We start from the raw sequence: 20455 nt of genomic DNA, 5'->3' as shown, positions 1-20455 counted from the left end.
GTGTGATATGTGTTGGCGTCTGAGTCTTAGCAGTTTCCATAGAGGGTCAGAACGTGGGATCAAATAGACCCAGATTCAGGAACCAAGTCAACTGCTTACCAGCTGAGTGATCTTAGACAAGTTCCAGCTTCTCTCTGAGCCTCATCTTTTCACCTATAAAATGGGGATAACAGTACCTGCCTCATAGGGTTGTAATGTAGAGAACAGGTACAGCGCCTGGCAGGTAACAAGCAATTGAATGAATGTTACCTGTCAGCATAGTACTTTGTTATTTACAAAATGCTTTGCTTTATATCACCTCATTGTTCTGTAAGGACAGTGTGGTGTAGTAGAAGGAGCCTGGGTTGGGGATACCCAGCCCTGGATTTGAGTCCCAGCTCAGCAACCCACTGGCTTCAATATCTCATGTGCGTACCTTCAACCCTAAGCTCAGTATCTTTATCAACTCATTCTTAAAATGAGGATAGTCACACCAAATCAATAGTTTTGTGACCAGGATTAAATGGCATAGAGCTGGTACTAAGAAAGTAGCAACTATCATTATTATCATTAACATCATCTGAGGTAGGTATTGTTATCCCTATTTTATAGATAGGGCAATGGAGGCACAGAGGGTGACATGCATTGTCTGATGTCCCACAGTTCATGATGAGTGTAACTGAGATTCTGAACAGTTCAGAAGGGGTGGAAGGGAGGGGAAGGTAGAGAGAACTTTTCAACATATTAATACAAACATGAGATAGGGAATCAGAATTGGGCCTGAAAAGAAAGGAAAGTTGGAATCCCTTTCTATTCACCACTTTGATAATAGAGTAAGAATTTTAGATGATAGTCTAAAATAAGCACTTCCTAGGCCTTCCAGGACCTTCCTAGGAGGTGCAGTGGTAAAAAAATAAGTCTGCCTGCTTATGCATGAGATGCAAGAGATGTGGGTTCAATCCCTGGGTCAGAAAGATCCCCTGGAGAAGGAAATGGCAACCTGCTCCAGTATTCTCGCCTGGGAAATCCCATGGACAGAGGAGCCTGGCAGGCTACAGTCCATTGGGTTGCAAAGGATCAGACACAGCTTAGCAATTGAGCATAGCACACAGCCCTTCCGTCAGCAGGAGGGGAGAAAGACTATTAAAGATGGGAGAGTGGCCGAGTCATGGAGAAGTTAGGCTTTTTCTTTCCCAAGCAGGCCACGATCAAGGCCATGGAGAGTTTCCTGCTCAGATTTCTAGAGCAGGTCAGTTTCCCCACTCTGGCATCTCACCTCCCTCCTCCCCATGCCCTGGACATATCCCACCAACAAAGCTGAGTCAATACCAACTGATGGTGTGAGGTTTTCCTTGACATGAAAGCCACTGAGTCCACCCTGACCTACGCTGAGGTCATCAACCTGACCCTGAGCAACATGAAGAAGCGGAGGGAAAACTTCCAGCAGTTGAACTGGCTTCACTGGAGTGAGTGGAATTATTTTGACGAGTACCTGAAGGAACTGCAGGACAACTTCCTCAGGTATAAGGGGCCTTCGAGGGAAAGAGGCATGGTTTCAGCCTTTGTCTAGTGCAGCATGTCACACTAATTTGTAACTGGGATCCAGCCCTGTAACCAGTGCGTTCAGAATGTAAATTCCACAGTAACAGAGACCAGGTCTTTTTTTTTTTTACAAGTTTTTTTTTTTTTTTTCCGACTACAAAAACATTTATGCTCAATGAAAACAAAGAACCTGGAAAAATACCTACAGTTCACATTGCCAATATTTTTCTATAAATCCACCCAGTCTTTTTTCCTGGGCACATATATCTATATCTCCAGGGGTGCAGTTGGTGAATCTAGAATAGGAAATTCTATAGGACAAATAACCTGGTTTCTTCAGCACATAAAAAGCAAGGAAAATAGAGGAGGAGGAAGGAGGATCAATTGTTTAGAAGACACTGGAGAGAGATATTAATCAAAGCATTGTTTGGATCCTGACTTAAATCAACCAGTTGAGATAATTATCTCAATTATGAGATAACTGGGGAAATTTGAACATTGACCTGGTTTTAAGTGATATTAAGAAATTTCTTTTATTAGAGTGTTCCTTTCTTAAAGATATTGTAATAATTTTGTAGTTATTTTTTAAAGAGTTGTGTCTTAAAGAGATATGCTGCTGCTGCTGCTGCTAAGTCGCTGTAGTTGTGTCTGACTCTGTGCGACCCCATAGACAGCAGACCACCAGGCTCTGCTGTCCCTGGGATTCTCCAGGCAAGAACACTGGAGTGGGCTAAAGAGATATATTATGAAGTATTTATGGCTGAAATGACACAGTGTCTAGGATTTGCCTTAAATTAACCCATTTGGCATGGGGAGAGGGAGGCAAAGGAGATAATAGATAATAGATGAATAAGATTGATAACTATTGAAGCAAGATAATCGGTAAATGATGCTAATTATACAACTTTCTTTACTTTTATATATGTTTAAATTTTTGAACACTGTCTTTATTTTTTTTTGATGGTGGCCATAACAATAGTGGAAGATGACAAATGCCCATGTGGAGTATTACTTGTAGGTGGGCTAGGACTCTTTGGGGATGTCAATTACCACTTGTTCCCCTAATGTGCCTCCCTTGTGGCTTAGTTGGTAAAGAATCTGCCTGCAATGTGGGAGACCTGGGTTCGATCTCTGGGTTGGGAAGATGCCCTGGAGGGAGGGCATGGCAACCCACTCTAGTATTCTTGCCTGGAGAATTCCCAAGGACAGAGAAGCCTGGTGGGCTGCAGTCCACAGGGTTGCAAAGAGTCATACATGACCGAGTGACTAAGCACAGCACCCATAATGTAGCATATCCGTTCAGAGCGCTGGCATTGAAGGTGGACAGACTGAAGCTGCAGGTACAGCTCTGTCTCACCCTCTCTATGGATTAGGTCCATCATTTAGCCCATGTGAGTCTTGGATGCCCCATCTGTAAAACAAGGACACTACTCACAGAGTAGTTGTGTGGATTAAAGGAGATGTCTAGGTTGGTACCTGGCTCACAGGAAGGGCTCAGCAAATGACGGCTCTTAGAGGTAATACATGTGACCTCGTTCCATGAAAACTGCAGGATCCAAAGCAGCACCAGGTCTTGGAGTTGGAAAGTTTGCTATTGGGGCGGCCTAGAGCAATGTTCCTTAGAAAAGGCAATCCAGGGACTTCCCTGGTGTCCAGTGGTTTAGAATCTGCCTTGCAGTGCAGGGGATGGAGGTTCGATCCCTGGTTAGGGAACTAAGATCCCACGTGCCTCAGAGCTACTAAGCCTGTGTGCTGCAAGTACTGAGCACATGTGCTGCAGCTAGGACCCAAGACAGCAAAACAAATAAATAAAAATAAATATATATACAAAGAAAGAAAAGGCAATCCAGGAGCTATCTTGCAGGGATCTCTGCTCTGGGTGGAGGAAGAACCTGGTTAGCACATGCAGTTGGAGCTGTAATGAAAGAGCAGGATCAATTGCTGCTGGAGAACTTAGTTTCCTTGTGAGTCAGAGCCGTGATCCTTAAACTTGTATGGGGGCCAAGCACCCGCAATTCAAAACCCCCTTTGCAGAATTTTATGAAATGTTTTGACATATGATCCTGTCATACAAGCTAAAGATGCTCTTACTAGTGGAAAATAGGCACCTAAGATACGTATTGGAGAAGAAAATGGCAACCCACTCCAGTATTCTTGCTTGGGAAATCCCATGGACAGAGGAGTCTGGCACGCTACAGTCCGTGGGATCGCAAAATTGTTGGACATGACTTAGCAACTCAACAAGACATGTATAGACTTCAAAATCCCGAGAAATGACAATATAGGAAATACTGCTCAGTTCGGTCGTGTCCGACTCTTTGTGACCCCATGGACTGTAGCCCGCCAGGCTCCTCTGTCCATGGAATCTTCCAGGCAAGAATAGTGGAGTGGGCCTTTCTCTGGTAGAAAATACTATCAAGGATTTATGTCCAAGTTTTCCTATTAGAAAATGTCATCACAACAAAAACAAATGCAGTTTGCTGCTTGTTTGTCTCTCCACTGCAAGCAGAAGCTGGCTTCAGAAGGTTAGGAAAAGAGGATGCCAAAAGTGAGAATGTTGTGTCAACACAATTTTTTTCTTTTGACTTGGGGAAAGACATTGTTGGAATAACCACTGGTTCAGGCCAAGGTCAACAGTAGTTTCTTAATACCAGTCTTATTACATCTATTCCATAGCAGCAGAGAAATATATGACACCATCTTAATTCTCTTGAATATATTTTTATTTCTGTTTTGACTACCTTGAATGTCCATAACTTGTTTCTTCATTGAATACAGGTCTACTCACCTTTCAAAGGTCAGCTGGTATACTTCCCAATTCCACTGAAAACCTTCTCCTATCATAATAGCAGCAGCAGCAACTGACATTTACTGAGCACTTCATGTGTATTACTACCAGGCCCTGTGCTAATCACTTGACCTATGGTAATTCAATTTATCCTCAACATTACACTCGGTTCTATTATTACCATGTTGAGATGAGTACACTGGCAAGGAGAGGTTAAGTAACTTGCTCAAGGACACACAGCAAATGGCAGAACCCCAAATTGAATTCCACTTGCCTCAAGTTCATGCTTCAGCTTTCTCTCAGATGGTTGGTTCTCCTCACCTGTCTTCCTAATTTGAGTACATTCTGCTGAGTCAGGGACAGTGTCTTATTTCTCTGTATCCCTCAGGGCCGTATGACTCCCAGCACAGAGCAGGAGCTTGGTGACTGAGTCGCTGCTGTGTGGCCAACTTTCTGCTTCAGTCGGTTGCTCTTGACAGATGTAATGAATGAATTCGTAAATATCTGCTACTTTTTCATGTGAAGATAGGGTAAAAAGTAAAAAGATAATGCCGACTCTTTAGTCTTTTTCCATGTGTCTTTGTGATTTCCCCACAGGGAGGTGAAGAATATTGATCAAAGAGCAAAAGACAAAAAAAAGGCAAACCACATGTTCATCCAGGCTTCAACCTTCCTTGAGGACACTCCTGAAAAGAAATCTAGAAGAATTCATCAGAGGGAGACTGAGTTTATGTTGAGGTTTGTTTGAACAAAGACCATAGAAAAAGTAAAAATGTGAACATTGTAGGAATTCTTAATACATGGAAAAATATATATGTAATATTTTTGTATTATAAAAGTCTACTCACTTTTATGGGTTAGTCACCCAATTCTCACTTTATTTTTTATTAATGGTAACTGTAAGGGCTACCAATGACCTTGTACTTCCTCTATGCCAAATACTTGTACTTTATGAACTGTTTGAGTCAGAGCTCTTAGGTTGCATGTGCCACAAAACCAACTCAAACCAGCTTGAGTGGAAGGAAAATCTCATGGTTTTTGTAACTGGAAAGGCCACAGACAGACTGGCTACAGGTACGATAGACCTGAGGGCTCAAAGATATTTTCAGATTCTTTCCTTTTGTTTCTTTAAAAAATTTTTTTATTTATTTATGTAGACCTTACTGGGTCTTTGTTGCTGCACGTGGGCTTTCTCTAGTTGCAGTGAGTATGGGCTACTCTTCATTGCAGTGCAAGGGCTTCTCACTGCGGTGGCTTCTTTTGTTGCAGAGCATGGGCTCTAGGGAACATGGGATTCATTAGTTGCGGTGCTCGGAGGTTCTAGAGTGCAGGGGTAGGGGGTGGCTCAGTACTTGTAATAGTTGTGGCTCTTGGCCTTAGTTGCCCTGAGGCATGTGAGATCTTCCTGGACCAGAGATCCAACGGGAGTCACGTACATTGGCAGGCAGATTCTGGTCCACTGGATCACCAGGGAAGTCGTCTCCCTTTCTTTTATGACCCTCTGTTCCTGTGTGCTGGCTTGCTTTTCAAGCTACCCCTGCCCTTGAAAGAAAAGACCCTGATGCTGGGCAGGAGGAGAAGGGGACGACAGAGGATGAGATGGTTGGATGGCATCACCGACTCAATGGACATGAGTTTGGGTAAACTCTGGGAGTTGGTGATGGACAGGGAGGCCTGGTGTGCTGCAGTTCATGGGGTTGCAAAGAGTCGGACTTGACTGAACTGCCTTTGAAAGAAAGAAAGGGCGCCAAGAACAGCCCCAAGCCTATGTCCTTATAGTGTGTGACCTGAAAGAGAGACACCCTCTCCCAGCCTCCATAAACTAAGCCTCATAAAAGTCTCTGATGGTGATGCCAAAAGCTCAGCCTCTGAACACCAGTGTCGAATTGAATCTCAGAGACAGAGTTTTGGATGAAGTAGAAGAGACTTATTGTTTTGCCAGGTGAAGCGAGGACACAGTAGGCTCCTGCCCTCAAAACTGTGTGTCCTAACCCAGGAGGATTTGATGAGTTTTAAAGCAATTTCTCTTGAGTTTTCTTTGACCTATGTGTTGTTTAGAAGTATGTTGTTTAATCTCCAAGTATTTGAGGATTTTTCTAGCTCTCTCTCTCTGCTATTGATTTCTAGTTTGATTCCATCTTGGTCTGAGAGCAGGCATAATGTGATTTATCTTTTTCAGATTTGTTTAGGTATATTTTTTTGGCCCAGAATTTGGTCTGTCTTGGTGAATGTTACATGTGAGCTTGCAGAGACTGTATAATCTGATGTTTGGGGTGATGTAGTCTACAGGTGTCAATTACATCCTGCTGATTATTGGTATTGTTGAGCTCAAGTATATCCTTACCAATTATCTGCCTGCTGGGTCTGTCCATTTCTGATTAGAGGAGTGTTGAAGTCTTGGAGAAGACTCTTGAGAGTCCCTTGGACTGCAAGGAGATCCAGCCAGTCCATCCTAAAGGAGATCAGTCCTGGGTGTTCATTGGTAGGACTGATTTTGAAGCTGAAACTCCAATACTTTGGCCACCTGATGCGAAGAGCTGACTCATTTGAAAAGACCCTGATGCTGGGAAAGATTGAAGGTGGAGGGAGAAGGGGATGTCAGAGGATGAGATGGTTGGATGGCATCACCGACTCAATGGACATGGGTTTGGGTGGACTCCGGGAGTTGGTGATGGACAGGGAGGCCTGGAGTGCTGCAGTTCACGGAGTTGCAAAGAGTCGGACACGACTGAGCGACTGAACTGAACTGAAGTCTCTGACTATGATAGTGGAGTCACCTATTTGTCCTTGTTTTCAAGCAGTTTTTCCCTTGTGTAGCTTGATGCCGCTTTGTTAGGAGCATACACATTAAGAATTGTTATGTCTTCTTGGAGAATTGACCGCTTTATCATTATATAATGTCCTTCTTTATCCCTAATAACTTTTTTTGCTTTTGAATCTGCTCTGTCTGAAATTAGTATAGTTACCCTTGCTCTCTTTTAATCAGTATTAGCATCGTATACTTTTCTCCATTCATTTACTTTTAATCTATAGCCACATTCTCTTTTAAGGAGCATTTCCAGAAGTCCCAAACAACATTTCCACTTACATCCCATTGCTAGAACGTGAATGTATGGCTACAGCAATTTCTTTCTTTTTAATAAATATTGTTTAAAAAAATTTAAAATGTTCTTTTATTAAAATAAAAGTGATTATGATTTTATAATATTAATGAGGTACAACTTACCATAACATTTGCCCACTTGGCCAGTGTAATTTGGTGACTTTAGTAAATTTACAGAGATTTGCAACAATTACTGCAATTTAGCTTTAGAATTTTTCATCACCCTAGAAAGATCCCTCATGCCCGTGTGTAGTCAATTTCTTTTAACTTCTCCCTTTTTAGTAACCTCCTTGGAAATATTGTATAACATTACCAATTTATTTCAAGGGCCAGATATTAGTCACATGGTGATGTTAGCTTCAAAGGAGACTGGTAAATGTGTTGTTTATTTGTTTTTTAAATCTGGGTACATTACCACCTTAAACAAAAACTAGCTCCATTGCTAAAGTGAAAAGGGAGAGTGGATGATGGGTTGTTAAATAACCATCTCTACCACAGATAGATGGCGTTATACTCTCCATTTCAGAGATAAAGAAACCAAAGCATAATGATTTGAGAAATTTAATGAAGGAAGACTTTCAACCTTCTAGCTGAAATTTTCCTTCAAACCAGGAAGGAAATTTTCCTTCCTTCCTTCCTTCACATTTTAAAAATAATAGTTTAGCTTGAGGCCCACCTGTTTGAGCCACGGAATCCTGTAAATTCAATGGTAACTCATTAGCAGTCTTTCTGATATCCAGATTAGATTCTCAGAAATACAAAAAGCCAACTAATCTAATTCACCAATATTATTTTTATTCCCTCAGACATGACTATCTTTCAACTACTTTTTTTAATTGAAGTATAGTTGATTTACAATGTTGTGTTAATTTCTGCTGTACAGAAAAGTGATTCAGTTATACATAAAAATAAATTCTTTTTTATATTCTTTCCACTACAGTTTATCTCAGGATATTGACTATAGTTCCCTGTGCTATACAGTAGGACTTTGTCATTTATTCATTTTATGTGTAATAGTTTATATCTGCTAATCCCAAACTCCCATTCCATCCCTCCCCCACCCTTTCAGTTTACAGCTTTTCACCCTTACTACTTAATCTAGCTAACCCCTCAGTAACCCTTAAAACCCAGCTCAGACATCACCTCCAGGAAGTCTTCCCTGATTTACCCACTCAGGGTATTGTCCTATGCTTTCCTGATCACATACCACAGAACATAGCATATTCTAGTCACAGATTTGCTTGTCCATAAATTGAGACTTGTCCTTGAGGTCAGGAATACTGCCCTAGATGACCTTTTTTTCCCTCCAGGTCCTAGCACCCAACAGGTCCTCAGTTAATACCTAGAAGATGAGTGAGGGAGTCATTGCCATGTGTTCAGCACTCTGCTTCAGTTATTTGTTATTGCCAGTGTTTGGCTGATCTGTAAACTTCTTCTTTCGGTACTTATCAAGATTCTAGTGAAACCTTTGAAGAGATCACACTGAAGTTTTGAGCCAGTTTTTGTTCATGTCTTTTTTGTTTCCCCCACAGGAAGGGAAAGGAAGAGAGGGATGGAGAATGGAAACAGAATTCAACTGACTCTTCCTTCTCACCATCAAGCACTGATGAAGTCTCTTCCCTGTAGGAACTAGGAAGCTCCTACAAAATTTCTGACATTCCTGCTAGTAGGAGAACAAAAACAGGAGGAAAAGAAACTTGTGGCCAAAGACTGAGAAATAGAAATAAATATTCCCAGGATGGGGGAAAGATTCCACTATAGTTTTTCCTAGGTTGAGTGAAAAGCGGGAGTGGGGAGATTTTTCCTTAGGTCACTACATTTACTCATGCATTTACTCTTTTACCCATTATTTTACTTAAAATATTATGGGTAACAATATTAAGTGGTGGCTCAGATGGTAAAGAATCCACCTGCAATGCGGGGGACCTGGGTTCTGCCCCTGGGTCAGGCAGATCCCTTGGAGAAGAGAATGGCAAACCACTCCAGTATTCTTGCCCAGAGAATTCCATGGACAGAGGAGCCTGGAGGGCTACATACAGTTCATGGGGTCGCAGAGAGACAACTGAGCGACTAACACTTTCACTTTCTTTATAATAATAGTGGCTACCAATTTACTGTTTACTCTGTGCCAAGCATTAAGCTAAACACAATACAAACATGTGCATGCGTGTTTAGTTGTTAAGTCATGTCTAATTCTTTGTGACCCCATGAACTGCAGCCCTCCAGGCTCCTCTGTCCATAGGATTTTCCAGGCAAGATACTGGAATGGGTTGCCATTCCCTTCTCCAGGGGACCTTCCCAACACAGTCGGGAGCAGCAGAGGCAAAGACTCAGAGGCAGCAAGTAACATGGCAGGAGGTCATGGAAGTATGTGAAGGGCTCTAGGAGAGATGAGCCTGGAGAAGATTCCTGGACAAACCATGAAGGAATTTTCTTTTCTAAGCAAAACCACTTTAGTATCTAAGTGGTAGGAATCCATGAACGATATTAAATAGGGAACCACATGGCCATATTTGGACTTTTCAAGTCCTGGTGGCAGATGGTGGGCTACATGATGGAATTATGTATGTACTTCAGGGGATCTGCAAAGTCTTCCACAAACATCTACCTCTATGTGAAACCCTGGCTATCTTTTTGATCAGTAGTCTCCAAGCTTTCTTGATCTTATATCTCTGTTAATAAAACATTTATGAGAACTCAGCTAACAGCTTGTTACAAAAATTGCACTCTTCCAGACCCCCTTGCCTATTCCACAGCAACACTTTCCACTTTCTTTTTTTTAACTGTCATTTTAAATCTTTAATCAGATTCCATTCATTATTATCAGTCACATTACATGCCATGATTAGCTTTTTATAAACAATTTGCCTTCTGTGTACAAATTGGTATCAATGAAATAAAAAATAAAACCATATACTAGGCAAAGAATTTTCTTTGTCTCAAACTTTATTCTTAGGCTTCTTCAGCTTCATTAGCTGCAAAGAATGAATTGTATATAAGCAAAAACTGAAAAGAGCTGCAGTGTCCAGGGGCTTAGGCTTAAAAATATTAGAGATCTAGATTTTATCAGATCCATAAACAAAATTTTAAAAGCAGTCATAATATAAAATAGCAGCTCCCAGTAAACTTCCTCAAGATTCATCTTCTTCGGAAGTTAACTCAGTTCCATGTGCTTCGTTCTTGGAAGCCTCATCAACATTCTCCACAAGATCTGGAACTTCATCCTCCTCCTCCTCTCCAGTGGCAAGTGGTGCTTTTCCATCCACGGACTGTTTGGGCAGAGCTTCAGCCAGTCTCCTTAAACTGGTCAGACTGTCGGCACCAAGCTGGTTTAAGATGCTGGGGAGCATTTCTGTCAGTTGCTTTGTCTCAGCGTGGTCTGGAATGGTGAAAGTGTTTGCTGCCAGAGATCCCTGAACTTAAGGGTTGTTAAAGTGGATCACTGTTCCTTGATTTGTGAACATATTCACCTTTTCAATACCAGAGATATTGTTTACCCCTAACTTCTTTAAAGAGAACTGAAGTTTTTTGTCATCTGCTGTGGCTGTTCTATGAACCACCTTCTTCTTTCTGCGAGCAGTTCCTTTCCCACCAATGCGTACTTGTGCCTGCAGTTTGGCGAGTTTCTCCTGGTTCATGATAGTTTCTTTCATCTTGTTGGAGCGGAAATGGGGCCACGTGGGAGACTAGGGTTGGCGCTCAAGTGATCTCGGACAGACCAGCTGAGGTTAAGCGCACACATGCGGGGGCGCCAAGATGGCAGCTAGAGTTACTTTCCACTTTCTTAACTGATTGTTTTGTTATTTGTTTTCCTCCATATGTTTGAATATCCTGGTACTCTTGATTTTCCAGTGTTAGGCATTATCTATTGAATTCTCACAATGAAAGGTGAGGACTAGATTCACACATGCACACACTTTTCCTCTCCCATCCTGCCAATATGCTTCTGTTGTGATTTTGGCTGGTTCCTTAATCAGTATTATTATACCATCAACACCATTACCATGAGCTACAGAATATACTTTCATTGTTTTTATTTCTTGCAAAATTCTTTGCTGTCACTGGAACTAAATCTCTTTTTCAGTCGACTTGTTTTCTTTCTTTTTTTTAATATACTTAAGACAGTCTATCTCCAAATTCTCCCAGTACATTCAGACGCTTTACATAATCTATTAGTTTACCTCCATTTCCCGGCCTTCTGATCTACTTCACTCTAGGTGGTTCATTTCCAGGCTGTTTATATAATGTTGGGAATTCCTTTCTTCATTCTCTTGATCACATTGGTTTTTTAACCTACTTCTCTTTGTGTCTTTATGGTTCACCCACAGAAAGGTGATCAAGAAATCAAATCCAATGCAGAAAAATGAAATAGTCTTTATCCTCTCACCTTCCATCTCACCTGAATGAATCCTTGTCTAAGAATCAAAAGAACTTTTTGGATGAAGTCTTCACATGTTGTTGGATTTACTCTAAAATGGAAACAAGAAAACAAAAAATAATACAATAATACATTTAGTCATTCCCCTCCATAGGACAAAGAATATTAAAGTCCACTCCTACCTGAGGCAAAGTCAGAATTTAAATTGGCATAAAGTTACCTCATTCATTCATGCATTTGCTTACTAATTCTTTTATTCACTTGTTTATTAATAATAACACTGTGGAGTATATATGCTGCTGCTGCTGCTAAGTCACTTCAGTCATGTCCAACTCTGTGTGACCCCATAGACGGCAGCCCACCAGGCTCCCCTGTTCCTGGGATTCTCCAGGCAAGAACACTGGAGTGGGTTGCCATTACCTTCTCCAATGCGTGAAAGTGAAAAGTGAAAGTGAAGTTGCTCAGTTGTGTCCAACTCTCAGCGACCCCATGGACTGCAGCCTACCAGGCTCCTCCGTCCATGGGATTTTTCCAGGCAAGAGTACCGGAGTGGGTTGCCATTGCCTTCCCCCATGGGGTATATATAGGTATGCATTATATGTATCATATAATAGTGGTCATAGGAGACATCATTTATTAAGTACTTACTAAGTGCTGAGTACTTTAAGTCCTTTTCAGACATTATCTCAGATTTAACCCCTTTCCCCTCTTCTCCCCCAGGTGGGTGTTGGTACCTCCATTTCTCTTAGGAGGACACTGGGGCTTGAAAAGAGGTTGAGGAAGTGTTCATGTTTGCACATACCAGGTCCTGTTGATACAGAAATGAATAAAGACAACAGTCCCTGACCTTAAAGAGTACACAGACTAGAAGAGAGGGAAGGATGTGTAAACCAATAAATGCATTAAAGTTGTGCTAGAGATCTGCTTTGAATCCAAGAAAAACCAAGCCCACAGACTTCACCTAGGCTCAGAAGTACATGGGCCAGTGTGTAGAAGGACCTGCAGTTGGGCTGAGGGGCTTGACTTTTATCATATGGGTCTCAGGGAACAAGGGAGTAATCTGGTCTATGTTAGAACAGTCTGCCCAACCCAGCCAAGAAAGAAAAAAATCAAGCAAATGACAGCCTGAACCAAGAAGCAATTAAGTACATTCTTGGAACAGATGGTGTCTCCCTTAGATAATATCTTCACTTGAACTTGAGTGTAATTCTAGGTGACCCCCTTGGAGAATATTACCCAGGTAAAGGAATAGAAGAAGGGTAAAAGGGAAGAGCTCAAGCTTTGGATCCAGAAAATTCAGAACTTTGGATCCCTGTTCTGCGTCATAGTAGATTTATGACCTTAGGCCTAGTAGCTTTTGTGACTTGACTTTTCTGAACTTTTCTTTTTTTTTGAACTTGTTTTCTTGAATGCAGAAAGGGAATGTCTGCCTAGGAAGGTATTTTTGTGTTGGTTAAATGAGATAATTTATGCAAAGTTCCTGGCTTAGCATATTTCACTTGATAATTGCTACCAGCTATTGTTGTTATTATCATTACTGTTAAAAGGTATACTCTTCTCCTGAAACCAGGACATGTTGAACATAGAAGCCAGGACATGTCTTTCAGGATGATCCTTTGCACAGCTTGGGTCGCAGATCATGCCTGCTCAGACCCCTTCCAGAAGTTACTGAGGACTCATAACCATAGGCCTCTTGGCAGTTCAAGATGAAAAGATCTGTCTCTACTCTTTGTAAATATTAGAAGGGAAAATTATGGTGAAGAATTCTTCACCCTTTATAAAGGGGGGAGGGGATAAAGCACCAAAGGGAACATCTAAGAAGCACTAGCTATAATATGGAATAAAGCAAATGAGTAATTGTATAATACCCCCATTCTGTCATTCCTACACTATGGAAGTAAACAAAATCAGATGTTAAGCTAGAAGAGATGAAGATAAAATCCTGTGGTCCTGAGTTTGAATTGATTATGAATTGAGGATATATTTTATCTTTAGTTAGTTACTGTTAGTTGCTCAGTCCAACTCTTTGTGACCCAATGGACTGTAACCTGCCAGATCCCTCTGTCCATGGAATTCTCCAGGCAAGAATATTGGAGTGGGTAGCCATTCCCTTCTCCAGGGAGTCTTCCTGATCCAAAGATGGAACCTGGGTATCTTGCATTGTAGGCGAATTATTTACCTCCTGAATCACCAGGGAAGCCCTGTCTTTAAAAACAAACAAATAGCTGCCTAAGGAATGAGTGTAGAAGTGGCTAAAGAGGGTAGAGGAGGAGAGAAGGAAGAAATTACAAAGAGGCCATGAAAATTTGGGGGGATGGTGGTTATGTTCACAGTCTTCATTGTGCTGAGGGATTCACAGACTTTAAATATGTTCACTTTCTTATATATCATTTATATCTCCTTAAAGCTTAAAAAAAAAAAGAAAAAAAACAACCAACTAACTCTGTCCACTGAAATGACTTGGAAATGAAGACTAACCCAGTAGTAATGAACTAGACCGTGGTTTTGAAATACTATTTGCACTAAAAGGATACAGGGATCCTTCAAGAATTGTCTGGTTCCAGGTCTAGGGCAGGAAAATTATGAAATGAACTTGAAACATCGCCATACTAGATAGCAAGGAAGCTACCAAAGATGAGAGTCCTGTTAGAAAGCCTCGATAGCCAACTTAGAATCCCATTGGCTAAAGATGGGACAATCTAAGTATAATAATAGTCATGGACTGAAGCATGTCAAACATGTTTTCACCCACATATTCATATCATTAGTTAAAAAAAATAACTGGTCACCGTTTAAAGATGCTAAGGGACCAATTTGTTATTTTGAAAACTAGCAAATAAAGGAAACAAATCAGTATCTATCGTGCCATTCCCATATGAACTGTCAGTTTCAGTTCAGTTGCTCAGTCCTATCGGACTCTTTGCGACCCCATGGACTGCAGCACGCCAAGGCTCCCTGTCCATCACCAACTCCTGGAGCTTGCTCAAACTCATGTCCATCGAGTCGGTGATGCCGTCCAACCATCACATCCTCTGCTGTCCTCTTCTCCTCCTGTCTTCAATCTTTTCCAGCATCAGGGTCTTTTCCAATGAGTCAGTTCTTCCATCAGGTGGCCAAAGTATTGGAGTTTCAGCTTCAGCATCAGTCCTTCCAACCAATTTCAGGGTTAATTTCCTTTAGGATTGACTGGTTTGAGCTCCTTGCTGTCAAATGAACTCTCAAGAGTCTTCTCCAACGCCACAGTTTGAAATCATCAGTTCTTCGGCACTCTGCCCTCATTGCAGTCCAACTCTCACATCGATACATGACTACTGGAAAAACCATAGCTTTGACTATACCGATCTTTGTCGGCAAAGTGATGTCTCTGCTTTTTAATATGCTGTTTAGGTCTGTCAGGGATTTCCAGGTGGTGCTAGTGGTAAAGAACCTGCTTGCCAATGCAGGAAACAAGAGACATAGGTTTGATTCCTGGGTCAGGAACATCTCCTGGAGAAGGGCATGACAACCCACTCCAGTATTCTTTCCTGGAGAATCCCATGGACAGAGGAGCCTGGCGGGCTACAGTCCATGGGGTCACAAAGAGTCAGACATGACTGAAGTGACTTCGCATGCATGCACGCTAGGTTTGTCATACCTTTTCTTCCAAGGAGCAAGCATCTTTTTAATTTCATGGTTGCAGTCACTGTCCATAGTGATTTTGGAATCCAAGAAAATAAAATCTTCCAGTGTTTCCATTTTTTCCCCCATTAGTTAGGTTCTCATTAGTTATCTCTTTTACAAATACTAGTGTATATATGCCAATCCCAATCTTCCAGTTCATCCCACCCATCCCCTTCCCCTCCTGGTATCCATATGTTCATTCTCTACATCTGTGTTTCTGTTTTGACAATTGGTTATTTGAATGCTGTCTGGATATTTGATATTGAAAATTATTATTTTGGTGTGATAATGGTGTTATGGATATGCATTTAATTTACAGATGAAATTATATGACATAGAATTTCCTTTAAAACCATATGAGAGGGAGGAAGTGGGTGGAAGTATAAGTGAAACAAGACTGGTCATATGTTGAAAATTGTTGAAGCTGAGTGATGGGGATGTAACATTTTACTTAAAAACAGTAAAGGCACTGCTGGGGACTTGTACTTTTAAATGTATTTTTACAGGTTATTTTGTCTTCTCTCATGAAGTAAATGTGAATGAAGTACATTTTCCCTATTTTCAAACTGAGGACTTTCTTGGTTGAAACCACCAGTACCCCTGGCTTGAACTTTTACAGTATTCTCTGAAGTATTCTCTTTGCCCTCTCTCTTAACTCCATTTTCCGCACAGCAGCCCAAGCACTTCAAATATATTAACCCACTAATTCTCATACCAACTCAAGACTAATACTATTCTTGGTTTTCAGATGAGGAAAATAAAGCACAAAGATGTTTAAATAAATTTTCCCCAAGACCAGATATCTTGTAGATGACTGGACTGGACTTTAATTTGGGCTTAGTTGCCATGCCTATGTGTGCTTATATCATACTTATCTAAATGGAAAATAGAATCACATATATGAATATACAAGTCGGCCATATACTCATTTAGCATATTGGCTGAGAGCCTGAACACAGGAGCCAGACTGTAAGCCTTGGGCAAGTTACTTAACCTTGTGATACCTCAGTTCCATCATCTGTAAATAGAGATAACAATAGTTCCTACCTCATGCTATCTCTGTATGAAGTGGATATGTTCATCTGTGGAAAGCAGTTAAGTGATATGTTAGCTATCAACAAATGCTACCTTTGGTTTCTGAGAGTTCCTTTTTCCCTAGTACCTTTCACTCCAGCAGAACAATTTGCAGCTCCCTAAATAAGCCTCTGTGTTCCCTGTGCCCTTACCCCTTCTCAGCTGGAAAATCCTTACTTATTCTTTTAGTCCCAAATAAAGGGTCACCACCTCTATGAGGATCTTCCACAGAGAGGTCTACATGGCTCCCATCTGTATCTATAATCCCTCTTACCTCACCCTGTTTGTTATTATCTCTTTCTATATCTATCTTTCCTACTAGACTCATTTCTCCTTGAGAGCAAAGACCTGTCTTTATCTTCATATCCAGCAGAGAGCTGGGTCCAAGCAGTGTTTAATAAATGTTGGTTAAATAAACGGTCACAAGCATACCTCTCTGGGCAGCTGTGTGCCAACGTTGGAAGCTTTTCAAATTTGGAAAGAAATCTAAATAAATGAGAAAGCCTCAAATGACTGACATGTATGTATGTTTATATAGGCTACTGTAATTGCCTATAAACTTATCTATAACCCACACTAGAGTTTTTGTTTGTTATTGAATTTCTGGCACCCAGCACCTAGTACAGTGTCTGACAAATAGTGTGTGTGTGTACATGCACGTGCACGTGCTTAGTTGCTCAGTAGTGTCCAATTCTTTGCAACCCCATAAACTGTAGCCCACCAGGTTTCTCGGTCCATGGGATTTCTCAGGCAAGAATACTGCAATGGGTTGCATTTCCTTCTCCAGAGGATCTTCCCAACTCAGGGATCGAATCCACATCTCCTACATTGGCAGGCGGATTCTCTACTGCTGAGCCACCTGCAAAGCCCTTGTCAAATAGTAGGGATTCAATAAACATTTTTTTAAATAAATGCTAATTTAAAGGGAGATATACACAGTGAGATTCTCTTTTTGTAATGGCCTTTCATTCTTTAGTTCTCTACTAAAATATTTTTCAAATTTGAGCTCTTGAAACCAAGAATACACACATCTAGAGGCACCAGTTTGGAAAAACTTAACCGTACATGGTGGAATTATATGACTCAATTTGATTATAAAGTGGTTGTCCACAGAGGGGCAGTACAGTGTAATGGTTTAAGATTCAGGTTGCCCTATAATTCCACTCTGTTCTCTGTTTCTTAGAGTATCATAAAATGACACAAATTTTTAAAATTTTGTGGAGAGCTCCTGGACTTGTTAAACAGTTTGAGAAACTGGAAAAGCTAACTGACACAATTCTGTTTGGTTACCAACTGACACAAAGCCTTGATTTGCCATGCTTTGTATCTGGGATAGGAAAGTAGCATTCTGCCATGAAGGATTTTTCTCTAATACAGTAATTCTTATAAGTTTTTTATGGCTTCTAAGTTTTATGTCATACTTTAAAAGACTTTTCTTACTCTGAGATAGTAACATTTTTTCTCATGCTTTCTTCTAGCACTTTTATTTTTCAGACTTAATTTCTTGATCCATCTAGGATTTATTTTAGTATAAGGTGTGAAGTATGGTTCCAATTTTATTTTTCTTCCAGATGACTACCTAGTTTGTTCCAACACCATTCACTGAATTCATTTCCTCACAAATTTGAAATACTACCTTCATTATATTCAGAATTTTTGTAAGATATTAAAGACTAGTCTTTTTTTGTTTGTCCTGATTTGAGTGAAAACATTTTCAAGTGTACTTTTTAACACCCTGGGGCTTTGGATTTTTTTAAAATAATTTTTTAGTTGTATATAGACATCAATATCCTAGTCAAACAAGATTTTTATACTCACTTCACCAATTTGTCATTACCAAGTTCGTTTTAGTTTCTTTAAGTGTACTGCACACAACCTTCAAATATTATGAACATTTCTCTCTCCCAGCTGTCACTACACCAAACTACATATGTTATATTTCCCTAAATGATCTTGCTGTGCTCTTTGCAGCTCTTCTGTACAGTTGATGTCTCCATCTAACAAGTTGCTCAGAAGTTACTATATTTTAGGTGAGGCCCAAGGTGAAAGCCTATTATCACCATCCAGTTCATCTAAATAATAGGCATTAGTTTCCATTTAACCGGAACAGGTTATGTTCCTGGAAAATAACAGATTTTGAAGAACTATGGCAGTCATTTGTTGGCAGTTTAAACAGCCCACCTGGGTGGGGGTGGGGTAGTCCTACAAAATGCCAACTGCTATTGTAGATTTTTTTTTGCTATTTATTCCGGCAAAGAATGATTCAGACACTGAAGAAAAAGGGTCACCCTGAACTAGGTCTTGAACCCAAAGAACTATTTGTACAGATACTCATCCAAGACACATCACAGCCTCTACCTCAACAGATGCTCTTTCAAATGTTTCATGACTCTTCTCAACAGTCAGTCTCCATTTAAGGGGAGGAGTATGATGCTGCCAGAGACAGCTCTTCTGGCATGAAGGCTGGCCTAAAATTTCTATTTAAAAACTGGACCAAAATATGTTTGGCTTCTGTTGGCTACTTAAAATTTCAAGTTAAGAGGAAGAAATATTACTCTCCATCCTGAATGGGCCTTGGGTGCCTCACTCACAGAGTAGAGTGGTAAATGGTAAGAGAGTCACAGAGAAAGGAGAGAAATTAGGAACATTGACTGAGGTATTACATATAGATTATGAAGCCAGATAAGAAAAACTTGGGAGTGAAAAGAAAAGCCTTGAACAGGGAGAACCCCGCCCCCGCCCCCGCCATCGCCATATTCGACTTCCTAACCCGAGTATCCTGATTAAGATAAGTATTCCACATGTCACCTGTCACCATGTCAGTCATCCCTGCTTAGCACCCCTCCCCTGCCTCATGGTCTTCCACCTCCTGACCCCTTGCCAGTGGCCTCTCTTCATCTCAGAACACGGCCACACCCAAGGGCCTTCTCTCTCATTGCAGCTTGTTTTCACCTCAGCGCACACCTCAATACCCCCTAATTTCGATGCATCGCCTCAGCGCCCCCCTTCAGAGTCTTTTCCTGTTCTCAGCATCTCCCTCCGCTCGAGAGACGCCCCAGCCTCCGCTCCAACCAAAGCGCCTCTCCTCTGCGCACTCTCTCCACCTCAGCGTCGCTCCCTCACCCCAGCTCGCCACCCACACAGGTTCTTTTGCGGCTCCTGGCGGCTTTCCCGCAAGACCCTCCCACGGCCCCGCACCTCGGTTCTTCTCCAAGTCTAGGGCCCCGCCCCTCAATCTTCGCCCTGCCCTTTGTGGGGCCGCCCCGCACCGTCCTGGCCACGCCCACGCCAGGCGCGAGCCCAGACTAGCTGTTTGGCGCCAAACGTCTGGGTCTCCGACGCGTTGGACGCCTGTCTCAGCGTTCTGATTCCGAATCAGAATCCCTGAGGACTAGAAAGACCCGGCCGGGGGCAGGATTCGAATACCTTGAGAACTTGGGGGAGACTGTCGGTACGAGTGGTGTTTGTGGCAAAAGGGGAAGGCGGGTGAAGAATGTGAGGGGAAATGGGGGCTTTTCTTAGGTCGTGCTCGACGGTCGTTGCTGGGCTCTAGGCTGGTGGCTTTGTGCGTTTCGGCTCCCATCCCCACCCCGTCGAGTGCTCTTGAGGGATTTCCAGAATCGTTATTTTAAACCAAGTCGGACCTAAGTTTTGAAGAGGCCTCCTCGGGCCCCTTGTGAGGGAGTCCGGTGTCAGGAAAATGGCCGGTGGGCGGGGGCGGTGAAGGTTACCTGGACCGCTTCTGGCGCCTTAAGCCAAGGCGTTTGGGAGCCCTACTTCAGATTCAACTGTTCATTCCATCAACTGCTATTTGAGAAAGATGGAGAACAATCTTTTTATTAAGAAAGAAAGGACAGTCACGGAATTGGGGGTTGTCATGTATATGATAGCTATCGTGAGAGACCGCATTCCAGAAGATTCCGTTTACATT

The 20455-nt window shown here is 41.7% G+C and overlaps 2 protein-coding genes and 1 pseudogene across 3 annotated transcripts in view; 2 read left to right on the top strand and 1 right to left on the bottom strand.

The window, feature by feature from the left end:
- FAM227A (family with sequence similarity 227 member A) overlaps positions 1 to 10347 on the top strand; it is a 51935-nt gene extending 41588 nt beyond the window's left edge. The window contains 3 exon segments of the mRNA XM_070453334.1: positions 1348 to 1500; positions 4907 to 5047; positions 8945 to 10347. Of these exon segments, the coding sequence (XP_070309435.1) occupies positions 1348 to 1500; positions 4907 to 5047; positions 8945 to 9173 (523 nt within the window). The 3' untranslated portion in view covers positions 9174 to 10347.
- LOC110138971 (transcription factor BTF3 pseudogene) lies at positions 10341 to 19800 on the bottom strand (annotated as a pseudogene).
- The window catches only part of DMC1 (DNA meiotic recombinase 1), a 35434-nt gene continuing 34775 nt past the window's right edge, over positions 19797 to 20455 (top strand). The window contains exon 1 of one of the 2 annotated variants that reach the window (XM_070453330.1): positions 19797 to 19975. The gene's annotated coding sequence lies outside the window, so the exon portion shown is untranslated. The remainder of the gene's footprint in view (positions 19976 to 20455) is intronic. The other variant, XM_070453331.1, reaches the window with a different exon arrangement.

Source organism: Odocoileus virginianus, chromosome 23 (assembly GCF_023699985.2).
Source record: "Odocoileus virginianus isolate 20LAN1187 ecotype Illinois chromosome 23, Ovbor_1.2, whole genome shotgun sequence".
Classification (NCBI taxonomy): domain Eukaryota; kingdom Metazoa; phylum Chordata; class Mammalia; order Artiodactyla; family Cervidae; genus Odocoileus; species Odocoileus virginianus.
The sequence above is the reverse complement of the archived record's forward strand: the minus strand, read 5'-3'. Positions and strand labels throughout refer to the sequence as shown.